Source organism: Eschscholzia californica, unplaced genomic scaffold (genome assembly GCF_041429995.1).
Source record: "Eschscholzia californica isolate CP2 unplaced genomic scaffold, dmEscCali1.0.p SCAF_6, whole genome shotgun sequence".
NCBI lineage: Eukaryota > Viridiplantae > Streptophyta > Magnoliopsida > Ranunculales > Papaveraceae > Eschscholzia > Eschscholzia californica.
In genome coordinates this window covers 40,235,772-40,247,837 of record NW_028238483.1, presented here as the reverse complement: position 1 = coordinate 40,247,837, position 12,066 = coordinate 40,235,772, and the positions used below count along the sequence as shown (strand labels likewise).

General features: G+C 37.2%; 1 protein-coding gene and 2 pseudogenes across 3 annotated transcripts; all 3 read right to left on the bottom strand.

Moving 5' to 3' along the window:
• Positions 1-138: 138 nt before the first annotated feature.
• On the bottom strand, positions 139-5,311 carry LOC147534823 (proline--tRNA ligase, cytoplasmic-like). The gene is made up of 13 exons (XM_086649290.1): positions 5,084-5,311; positions 4,712-4,838; positions 3,785-3,867; positions 3,550-3,642; positions 3,216-3,332; positions 2,934-3,121; positions 2,711-2,777; positions 2,133-2,255; positions 1,867-2,019; positions 1,111-1,395; positions 806-1,024; positions 490-583; positions 139-352 (listed from the first exon to the last, which is right to left on the bottom strand). The coding sequence occupies exons 2-13, from the start codon at positions 4,752-4,754 to the stop codon at positions 288-290; spliced, it is 1,530 nt and encodes a 509-aa protein (XP_086505416.1). The 5' UTR covers positions 4,755-4,838; positions 5,084-5,311; the 3' UTR covers positions 139-287.
• A 575-nt stretch (positions 5,312-5,886) lies between these two features.
• LOC147534822 (putative dynamin-related protein 4A) lies at positions 5,887-7,179 on the bottom strand (annotated as a pseudogene). The gene has a single exon (XR_015227961.1). The product of XR_015227961.1 is annotated as a putative dynamin-related protein 4A (transcript).
• A 1,949-nt stretch (positions 7,180-9,128) lies between these two features.
• On the bottom strand, positions 9,129-11,718 carry LOC147534821 (dynamin-related protein 4C pseudogene; annotated as a pseudogene). The gene has a single exon (XR_015227960.1). The product of XR_015227960.1 is annotated as a dynamin-related protein 4C pseudogene (transcript).
• Positions 11,719-12,066: the final 348 nt, after the last annotated feature.

Here is a 12,066-nt window from a genome sequence, read left to right as displayed (position 1 = left end):
TCAACTTATTAAGGAGTAATGGGTTTTAGCTATTGTTATTTATCTAGGGTTTGCTATTTTCTCACTATTCGAATTTGACTTTGCTGAATCTCAATCGTTTGCCTTCTATACTCATGGTTTTCTACAACAATGCCACTGTGATAAAAATCCGACTTCCGTCGAGAATTCAACTTCTTTCATTCAAATTGAGCGTGTTCACAATAAAAAAAAAAAGCATTGCGAAAAGTTTCAAAATTGAGAAGTTATAGTTGTTGGTTTTGTTTGTGAAGACAATATGTAGGCTACAATTAGTAGCTTCTGCCCCAATATGTCCACTTTGTTGCGGGCTTCCCTGAAGCAAAGCATAAAGTCCCTGAAAAGAGCAATTTCCCTGAATTAGACGCAATCAAATCCAAGAGAACAAACGACACAAAAGATCCATTTTTCGAAAGTATGTATATAAGAAAGGGAAGGGAAGCAAAAATTTTCGAAAGGTATAGAGAAATTTACCCTCCGGAAGTTCAGGCTGATCAAATGGAGTACACAAAGTCTTGGCTGCTCCCATCTCACCCTTTGTGCGTGCTTTCACATCTTTCTCAACTTCCTGCAATATCGAAGAGAAGAAGTATTGGAAATAATGAGCAAATGGATACAACATACAAAGATTTGGGAATCATAGAGACAAAAGAAAAACTGTGTAGGAAAATGGACAAGTTTTTATACCCCGAAAGGAACAAACCGAAATCTCTACCCGAATGAAGTACTAATTCAAAGTAGAATGCAGTAAAATTTGAAGGAAGTTGGTTATATAGCAATGAAATAGTACCTCCTCATCACACCAAGGAGCTAAGATCATTTTCTTCTCATTTAGAGCAGTTACAAATTCTTCCCATGTCTTAGCAATCTTAAGACTGGCATCTCGTTTTTGCTTGGCAGCATCAAAAAGACTTTGTTGGATATTGTCTAATACTTCTTTAATTTGCTCGACCAAGTTGGAAGTTGGTATATTAACTTTCGAACCATTGTCACGACGAACAACACGTACCTGTTAATTAATCAAACATTACTCATTTTTCATTTATTCATGCTCGCAAAACATTTTTAAGAACAATTGCAGGATTCATAGTTTACCTGATTATTAGTTATATCTTTTGGGCCTATCTCAATCCTTAAAGGAACACCCTTCAATTCCCAGTGAGAGTATTTCCAACCAGGTGAGTAATTGTCTCTCATATCAGCCTCCGCACGTAAGCCAGCTTCGTTTAACTTCTCCACAGTTGACGAGCAAGCATCAAAGATGGCTCGAGTATCAGCATCTTTGAAAGGCACAGGGATCACAATGACTTGGATCGATGCTACTTTTGGTGGCAACACTAATCCTTTGTCATCTCCGTGAACCATTACCATAACCCCAATCTGCAAAAGAAGAAGAGGCTTTCAAAATGAATTGCTATTATATAAGCTGGTACAATATTGACCACAATCTGGAAGCCACGCATCAAAAAGGAAATATGGGATCTGGTGCCGGTCGCAATAGTTTGGAGTCTATGGAAGGATCGTAACGATAAAATATTTAAGGAATCAAATTCTTTCTCGTCGGTTGATGTGGAAGATGTAAAAGGAACAATACACTATTGGATTAGTGGTTCCACGAATTTTAAATTCTCTTCTTTTGTGGATGTAGTTAGGAATTGGGAGGCTTGGGTTATGTAAATTGTCTCATAACTAAAGCAACCTTTTTTCTGCTCACGTCTTTTCTTCCCTGTATAGTTTTTTCTTGGTTTAATTGAATCTAGTTTTCAAAAAAAATATTGACGACAATCTAAGCAATGTCTATCAGAAAAGTGAACAACATTCCTCAAGCAAATAACACATGGAGAACATTACCGTGCGTGTGCTGTATCCCCAGGAATTTTGCCAAACTAGTTCCTTTTCTCTTTTCTCATTATCAAAGTTTATCTCGAACATTTCTGCAAATTTTTGACCAAGGCAATGTGAGGTTGCACCTTGTATGCCACGACCAGTGTTTGGAATAAAAGCCTAGCAAAAGGAAAAAAAAGGGAAGTACATAAAGTCGAAACTGATGAAAAGTCTTTACGGATATATAGAACATTGCATGTACAAGATAGACAATGCAGGCAACACATTTTCACCTCAACAGTTGTTGTGTAAAGGCCACCGGCAAACTTTTCCATCTTACTTTTAGTCCCCTTTACAACTGGCACCGCCAAAAATTCTTCATATATCCTTCGATAGAGCTCCAATATTTCAAGAACCTGTTATACATATATTCATGCTATTTGACTATTTCATATGGTAGAAGAATTACAGTATTTCAACAAAAAGAAAAATATTTCATCACAGATGGTTAAAAAGAACATATCATGTCTACAGGGGCTAGAGGTAGGACAAGCACCAGGAATGGCGCGTAAATATGGTAATTACCCTGGATGGGTTAGTAAAATAAGGATCCATCGTCCATATTAGGGCTATTGAATCAGACTAATGCAAAAAAGTTTGCCAAAGGCCATGAGCCTGTTTACAGTTTCGGGTTAATTGTGCGTTGGACCAATCGAGCAAGATCAATTTATTAGTTCTTTACGTATGATATATGTGCATTTGATCTGAATCTCTTACCATTTTGAGACTGTTTTGGTAAGAAACCTTAAGGAACATAACCATAAAGGAAAGCATGGGCATACTAAAGAGTTCAAGTATAGTGTAACAATACCTCTTTATCTGCTTCTGACTTTGTCGCAAAAGCTGTATGCCCTTCTTGCCAGAGAAACTCACGACTCCTGCACTCATAGAAAAAGTGAACTCGTAGTACAAAATCCAAAAGTCGCTTTTGTCATACATTACTACCCGAACTATTAACAGCTTTAAATTGATACTCCTGACAAAATCATAATGAAGAAAATACCCAAAAGGGTTATATTAGGAAAACTGAATACCTGATGAAGGGAGTAGGATTGCTAAACTCCCAACGAACAACATTGCACCATTGGTTAAGCCTCAAAGGCAAGTCACGATGTCCCCTAATCCATTTCGAAAAGTAGGGATACATGACGGTCTCACTTGTAGGACGGATTGCAATTGGAACCTCTAAGTCAGTATCTCCAGACTTCGTAACCCAAGCAACCTGAAAAAAAAGTACACGAGTACGACTATGAAAGGGATTTCCAGTAACAAGAGATACCAATGATGAAACACTTAACAAGCCTGTAAGTTCCCACCTCTGGAGCAAAACCTTCAATGTGATCCTTTTCCTTTTGTAGAACACCTTGGGACACAAAAACAGGGAAGTAGCAGTTCTTGATTTTCATCTTCTTTATTTCTGCATCAAAGAAGGCCTGCGCACGTGACAAATACTGGAAACTTAATACCATATGAACAACAAGAACCAGTATCACACCCACATCTACTAAATCATAAATGAGCAAACCATTGGCTCATTGTTGTTAAAATGTATCATCTAGTCAAAGTTAGTGTAAGCTAAAGCGTAAACAAGCTCGTCTCTATCTTCTCGATGGAATAAGTAACATTTAGTTTCGTTAGAAGATCTCATACCTGCATGATTTCCCAAATAGACATTGTCCATGGCCTCAGAATATAACAACCGGATATGTCATAATATTCAATCATTTCGCCTCTGACAACAACCTGCACAAATGAGGAAGCTTGCATTATGCAGTCGAAATCTTACAAGGAGACAACTGAAGGATATAAATTAAATACGAACTACAAAAAAAAAGCAGCGAGAGTTAAAGCCTTTGCTGTCTAAACATGCAATGAGCCACGATACCTCAGAATACCATTCCCCAAAATTTTCGTTCTTCTTGTTGGACAGACCAAGACCTGTCCCTTTCGTTACCTCCTTTTCATCCCCTAGACAGTAACAATAAATCTGAAATAATTAGAACAAAAGTAATCACAACATTAAGGAGAAGGAACAGAATGTTATATTAAGACCCGTATCATTGAATGTGATAGAATACTGAAACAAGAATCCATAGGACTAAATAGTAAGGCTACTCGGCCAACAACCGACAAGCTGGTGGGACATTAATCAAAAGTAGTTTTCACATATGCATATGTTAATTCTTATAATCAAGATTTAAATGACACAAAAGAACTCGAGTTTAGTATATCAAATTAAATAACGGCAATAGCATTACCACATAAGTATATAACTACAATAAGATTGAGTCTAAGTATTACATTATCAGTTTATCAACCATTGATAGTTGTTGTCAATTTCCCCTCACTAAAAAGAACTAAAAGCAACATAATTGCTAGTGCCCTTTGGGGTAGGTTCGTGGAGCCTTCGCCAAGAACAAAACCCGATACCTGTTGGACGTGGGTATCTAAAGTGGAAACAATATTCGATAATTGCTAACGCTTAGGGCGTCAAGATTCTCTCTCTAGCTGGTTCCAACCTAAGAGTATCTCCAATGCAAGACTCAAGAACAACCCTAAAAATCCTAAACCCTAAACCCTAAAGATAGCACCCAGTATAAAACCCCTGACTATTTGTTTTTATACAAGTCATATCAATTCACAAATCCAGTATCTAAACTCAGGAAAACTCAAGTTACATACGAAAACAGCACAAAATCCATCAGAGTCAATATAAAAGAACACATTATCAATTACTGACCATTACTTCTCATCATTAGTAAGAACACAAAATTAATGAAGACAAAGATAAAACAAACAAAATCAGACATACCCAAGGATAGAAGATTGATGAGGTCTTCTCTTAGGCTTTCCATTTTTCTTCCTTTTCGATTTGCTCTGCTTCTTCTTTAGTCTCACCTCCCAAAAGATTTTAGATATACGATCTAAACTTTTTAAAACTAAGAAAAAATAAAATTTAGATATCCCTCTTAAGACTTGTAGAATTCAAAGATTTAACCAGATACTTAATTTTATTGATAAAAACTTTATGAATTGAAGAACTAATACATCTCTTTATATAGTATTAGGGGTTTCTTAAATCTAATCGAACTCAAATTAGTAATTTATAAATAAATTAGATACTAGTTTTTTTAAACATTCTGATTAGGAACTTTTATATAAACAAAATACCATGGTAACTTACAAAGTTTCTTAAAAATAAAAAACTGTTCATGGACAGACCAGACCTCCGACGAAGGTCTCCCTTCGCCGGAGTGTTAGAGAGAGAGGAAGAGAGAAAAAAAAACTTTTCCTTTTTGTTGTTTGAAGGTCGCCGGCCGGAAAATTGGCCGGTTGGCGACCTTCGCCGGAGAAGATGATGAGGTGGCGAGAAGATGAAGTGGCAGAAAGAACAGATGAGATGGAGGAGAACTTTCAAAAAAATGTATTCTGTTAAAATTTATTCCCCGGAGAATTTTCAAAAAAATCTAGATTCCCTCGAGAATTTATTCCCCGAAGAATTTTCTTAATTCCCCAAAGGCCTTAAAAATATCATACTACTAAAATAACTAGTTCTCGTTAAGACTTTTCCAACGCCAATCGCCTGCTAATATATTAGTGTTCGTTTCCTTCTCTTAATATCAACTTGCCCTATATCTGCTCCATTTGCCCCTGCAATTCCAACCAAGAGGTACAATTTACTTTAATGGGTTCTTGTTTAATTGTTTTTTTTTTCTTATAATGCTTGTAGATTTGTGCTTACTATCTAAATTTAATGAGAGAATATTTCATATTAACAACACAAATGCGAAACGGAAACATCGGATTCTTAGCATTGATATATAAAACTGCAGAAACAAGCTAACGGAATACGTACGGACGCTGACCATTGGACATAGATTACCACCTAAGACATGATTTTCCTACCAAACCCAGACAAACATATAACATAAAGAAGTAAATCATAAAGAAGACATAGACCACCAACTGACACGAAAGACCAAGAATAACAAACTGAAGTAGACTGACAATTGTGAAAGCAACAAACAAAAACCTAATCGTCACCATTTACTGCGATGAGAATATTCCTCAAGCTCTCCTTAGCTGATCCAAGAACACGCATAAACGCTGTCATAGCATCAGCAATACTAGAAAGATTTCAAGGCATATTATTGAGCTCTGCCGCATTTTGGTTGAGTTTCTCCGAAATCTTCTTCACAATATCAGGTAAGAACTTAGCTATACTATTTGCTTGAATTTGAACTAGTCTTTGAGCTAAAACAGGAACCCCAACAATAGACTTGTCAATCTTTGACAGAAGTGGGTGTGACTGAAATAATCTACTTTCTTCCAATCTTGCATCTTCATAGCTCTCATCACCGATACGATTTCTCACACAAACATAACCAAGACCTATGTTAACATCATTGGCTGTCACTTTTTCAAGTAACCCTTCTGGCGATTTATCAACTTTAGTAACCACAGCTAAAGTTCTCTCACCAGTTTTATCAACTTTCTGCGACATTCTAATCGACTCACAAGTAGAGAAATCGACAGTAGCAGTTAACACATTGAGAATTATACTTTCTTTTGGGCTAATATACTCCATAATTATGGTACTAACTTGTTCATATATGTCTTCTGGCTGACCATGAACAGGAACTCGAGTAATACCAGGCAAATCAACCATGGTTAGATCAGGAACTCCATTCTTGTTGACAACAAGTGTAAGAGGAGTGTCAGAAATACACTTACCGTTCCCCGCAATCTCTTCGGTTGCACAACAAATAGCTTCAGAAATATTGGCTTCATCAGTACGCACTACCTTCCCATTATATTCCAGCTGAAGTTGTGGTTCAGGCGATGAGTGATTTTGTAGGCGCATAATGAGCGGTACACGAGTACATATTCCTTGACCACGAGGGAGACTAATACCAGCTAATGACTCAAGAACACTGGACTTCCCTGAGGATTGGTCGCCAACTACAACAATGGTGGGTAGTTGAATTCCTTCACTCATAACTTGTAAGTGACGAAGCTTATCAACAGCGTCGAGAAGAGGACGAACACGATTGTTGTAGTTAGATATAAGAGGTGGAAGAGCTCCTTTTTTGCTGTTGAGGGTGCTTTCTGGGCTACTTATTTTGAAATTGCACATTTTATCTTGAAGAGAAGACATTGAGAGTCTAAAAGAGAGAAATAGAGATGCAGAGCTAGAAATAGGGTGAGGGGTATTGGTAATTTGGTGACAATGGGGGGGTATAATCAGTTGATACTTATAGTAGTAGGTTGGTGAAGTTGGAGAAGGAAGAAGAGTCTACTTGCATTTAATAATGAAATTGGAACTTGATTGCTAAAGGTTAGTTAGTTGAGAGTATAATTAATGCAGTTGACTCATTTAATATGCTAATGAAAAAACGTTTAATCTTCCAAGAAGGGTTACTTTTACTCTAAACCTGCATTCTGTATTGACATCATTTTTTTCTAATAGTATAAACCTTTTGAGTCATTTTTTCAATATGATGTAGTCGGGAATTTGTACTACCATTTCACTTTCTTTGTTTTGTGCGTGCAGGAGTCGTGACTTTCTTTGGCAAGAAAAGCATACAGCTATTGCGACAAATTCGGAAGCAGATAAAGAGGTAGTATATCTTTAGCATGCCCATGCTTTCCTTTATGGGTATGTTTCTTAAGGTTATGTACCGAAGCGGTGCCCCTATACGTGCAAGACCGCATTTTTTGACAGATCATCATATGTAATCTGCTGTAAGGAATCAAAATTACAACGTTTACAGATTCAGATCAAAAGCACAGATACCATACGTAAAGAAAAATAAAACTAATAAATGGAAAAGTTCGCCGGTGGCTTTTACACTGCACCTGTTGAGGTGCAAATTTGTACACGCCCTATTCTTTTGTATTTGTAAGACTTTTCATCAATTTCGACTATATGTACTTCCATTTTGTCTTTCTTTCCTTCTGCTAGGCTTTTATTACGAACACCAGTCGTGGTATACAAGGTGCAACCTCACATTGCCTTGGTCAAAATTTTGTAGAAATGTTCGAGATAAACTTTGAGAATGAAAAGGAAGAAAGGGTCTGGTTTGGCAGAATTCCTTGGGATACATTGCTTAGATTGTCGTCAATACTGTACCATCTTATATTCTTATGTTATAGCAGTTCATTCTGAAAACCTCTTCTTCTTTTTGCAGATTGGGGTGATGGTAATGGTTCATGGAGATGACAAAGGATTAGTGGTGCCTCCAAAAGTAGCATCGATCCAAGTCATTGTGATTCACGTGCCTTACAAAGATGCTGATTCTCAAGTCATCTTTGATGCTTGCTCATCAACAGTGGAGAAGTTAAACGAAGCTGGTTTACGTGCTGAGGCTGATTAAGAGACAATTACTCACCTGGTCAGAAATACTCTCGATATTGGGAATTAAAGGGTGCTTGTTTAAGGACTGAGATAGGGCCAAAAAATATTGCTAATATCTGGTAAACTATGAATCTTCCAATTGTACTTGAAAAAGTTGTCTGAGCATGTGGGGCTATATAACTTACCTTTAGTTGCAACAAAGAAAAACTTACCTTTAGGTTAATACCGACAGTTCAGCTCTTCCTGTAAGTAATTCCAACGGTTTGGAGTTATCAAAAATGAAAAATTTCCCTATGGTTATAGGATATAGTTCGAGTTAAAACTTTTCCCACGCAAATCGACCGCTAAAATATTAGCCCGTTTTCCCTCTCAAAATCAGCTTGCCTAGGTCTGCTCGATTGGCCCCAGCAGCTCCAACAGAGAGGCATGTTGGATCACTAGATTACCTAGGGCTTTGCTAGCTTCCCTTGCTTCTTACAAGAAATTCATTTTCAGTTTCTTATGCTCATACTCGATAGTACACATCAATTTCTGCAAATTTCTATCACTCGCAAAACCTTTGAATGAATAGAAGCCTCCACAGAACAAATTATCATATAAATCTAAAACTTGAATTTGTTGAATAAATTTGTTAAATAAATTGGTTAAATATTTGGATAATGAATCAAATGAATATGCAAAATAACAATTCGAGATCCTGGAGTAGCATAATTATCATGAAACCTTCATGTTTAACCAAAGTTTACTCATCAATAATTTATGGGTTCTTGTTTACTTGCTTTAGTTTCATTGTGCTTGTAGATTTGGGCTTACTATCTAAATTTAACGAGAGAAGTAGTATGAAATATTAACAAAACAAATCCAGAACGAAGATAAGGGATTCTCAGCATTGATAAATGACTGCAGAAACAAGGAAATAAATTAAGTACGGATTCAAACTTTTGAACATAAAGTTCCACCTTAGACATACTTCCCTATAGAAACCACACCAACATATAAGATAAGGTAAACTAGATAAAAGACATAGACAACCAACCGAAATAAAAGACTGAGACAAACAAACTAAAGTAAAGACTGGGACTCCCAAAAGCAACAACCAAACACCTAATCTTCCCCATTTACGGCAATACGATCCATTATCCGAGCAACAACATCTTTCGACTCCTTAAGAAGCTTAATACTACGATTCAACTTCCCACGCTTAGTTGCAACAGAAGGTGATTCCTCTAGCATTCGTTCAATACCGCCACCATTAGGACCTCCCATCAACTCGTTCACTATTTCCTCCTCCATCTCTTTATTGATCAAGTTCTGAATACTAAAGAGGAGATGCAGTGCTAAACTATCCACCAATCTTCTAATAACAATCTTCCAATAAGCAATTAGTCTCATTTTGAGATCAAATGCCTGCTGAACCAGGGCACTATCTTGCAAATGTCCAAATTCAACTCCACCCATCATCTCCAAGTTCATTGTTTTTGGTTTGGACCTATCTCCCAAATTCTCTTTGAATTGTTGCTGCTGCAACATTAACCTATTCCATGTTTCTGTGTATTCCGGATTGCAGCTATAATCCGTCATCTTCTCCATTTCCACCATCTCTATTACTTTATCTAGAGATCTTTTCCTAACCTTGCACATTAGATTATGAGCCGCCCACCTCGTGAAAGATTGCAGTTGTGGGTAGCTGTCCGATTTCATCATCAAGACTCGTACAAACACATCTTCCACATAGCTCCACACCTTCTCCGCAAACTCAATTGGGGTACCCTCAACTTCATTCACTCTTCTCTGAAGAAGTGTTAGAAAAGCAGATCGAGGAAGGAAATTGGGTAGAGAAATACCTTTTGCTTCCTCCAAAATTTTGATTTCTTCCAGTAGAAAATTACCATTGCTTTTCTCAGGAGACTTAGACTCTAGCTCCTTAGAATAAGCATCAAGGAACTCAGCTAAACGAGCAGTACAATGCATGTCCGATTCATCTGGAAATTCTCTAAACTCCCCACTGATGAGAATATTCCTCAAGCTCTCCTTAGCTGATCCAAGAACACGCATAAAAGCTGTCATAGCATCAGCAATACTAGAAAGATTTCTTGGCATGTTATTGAGCTCTGACGCATTTTGGTTAAGTTTCTCCGAAATCTTCTTCACAATATCAGGTAAGAACTTAGCTATACTAGTTGCTTGAATTTGAACGAGTCTTTGAGCTAACACAGGAACACCAACAATAGACTTCTCAATCTTAGACAGAAGTGGATGTGACTGAAATAACCTACTTTCTTCTAATCTGGCATCTTCATAGCTCTCATCACCGATACGGTTTCTCACGCAAACATAACCAAGACCAATGTTAACATCATCCGCTGTCACTTTTTCAAGTAACCCTTCTGGTGATTTATCTACTTTAGTAACCACAGCTAAAGTTCTCTCTCCAGTTTTGTCGACTTTCTGAGACATTCTAATTGACTCACAAGTAGAGAAATCGACAGTAGCAGTTAACACATTAAGAATTATGCTTTCTTTTGGACTAATATACTTCATAATTATGGTACTAACTTGTTCATATATGTCTTCTGGCTGACCATGAACAGGAACTCGAGTAATACCAGGCAAATCAACCATGGTTAAATCAGGAACACCATTTTTGTTAACAACAAGTGTAAGAGGAGTATCAGAAATACACTTACCATTTCCCGCAATCTCTTCAGTTGCAGTACAAATAGCATCCGAAATATTAGCTTCATCAGTAGGCACAACCTTTCCATGGTACTCCAATTGCAGTTTTGGCTCAGGAGATGAGTGATTTTGTAGGCGCATAATGAGCGGTACACGAGTACATATTCCTTGACCACGAGGGAGACTAATACCAGCTAATGATTCAAGAACACTGGACTTCCCTGAGGATTGGTCGCCAACTACAACAATGGTTGGTAGTTGAATTCCTTCACTCATAACTTGTAGGTGACGAAGCTTATCAACAGCGTCAAGAAGAGGGCGAACACGATCATTGTAGTTAGCTATAAGAGGTGGAATAGAATTTTGTTGATGAGTTCCTTTTTCTAAAACTTTTGGGCTCTTAAAGCTGTAGTCGTTGTCATTGTTGTTAGGGGTTATAATCTGCTGAGTTTTATCACCTCTTTGAGAAGCGTCATGAAGTGGACGAACACGATCATTGTAGTTTGAAGTAAGAGGTGAAAGAGTTACTTTTTTGCTGTTGGAATTGGTTTCCAGGCTACTAGTTATTTTGAACTTGGAAATTCTATCTTGAAGGGAAGCCATTGAGAGACTAAAAGAGAGAAATATAGATGGAGAGCTAGAGAGGAGTTGGATGGGTAATTTGGTAGCAATGGTGGGTATAATCAGCTGATATTTATAGTGAGTTGGGGAAGTTGGAGATGGAAGAAGAAGCTTCATGCATTTAATAATGAAATTGGAACTTGATTTTATTAAAGGTTAATTTGTTGATTAGTATAATGAATAGTGTTAACTCATTTAAATTACTATTGGGAAAACGTTTAGTCTGCCAAGAAGGTGTACTTTACTCTAAACATGCATTCTGCATAGACATGTGAGAAGTCTGTACAACTTCATGTTCTTGGGGCATGTGGAAAAAAACTGAGGGAAAAGATTTTCTTGGAGATGCCTATAGATATTTTACTCATCTTGGAGGTGTCAATAGCCCACGTAATATAACAGGAATGACTACACATGCTTGCTTATGACAATCTATGGGTGGAGTATGAGAAAATTAAAATTTTTTGGATAGGCACTATTACCCACCTCTTTTCATTTGGATCCTAAATGTTATA

Excerpts from the sequence above, each read along its gene's own strand:
- LOC147534823 (XM_086649290.1), bottom strand. The coding sequence starts at position 4,754 with ATGGAAAGCCTAAGAGAAGACCTCATCAATCTTCTATCCTTGG. Across the intron at positions 3,122-3,215 it reads TTGAAGGTTTTGCTCCAGAG|GTTGCTTGGGTTACGAAGTC; the intron begins GTGGGAACTTAC and ends CTTTTTTTTCAG. Across the intron at positions 2,778-2,933 it reads AATCCTACTCCCTTCATCAG|GAGTCGTGAGTTTCTCTGGC; the intron begins GTATTCAGTTTT and ends CTATGAGTGCAG.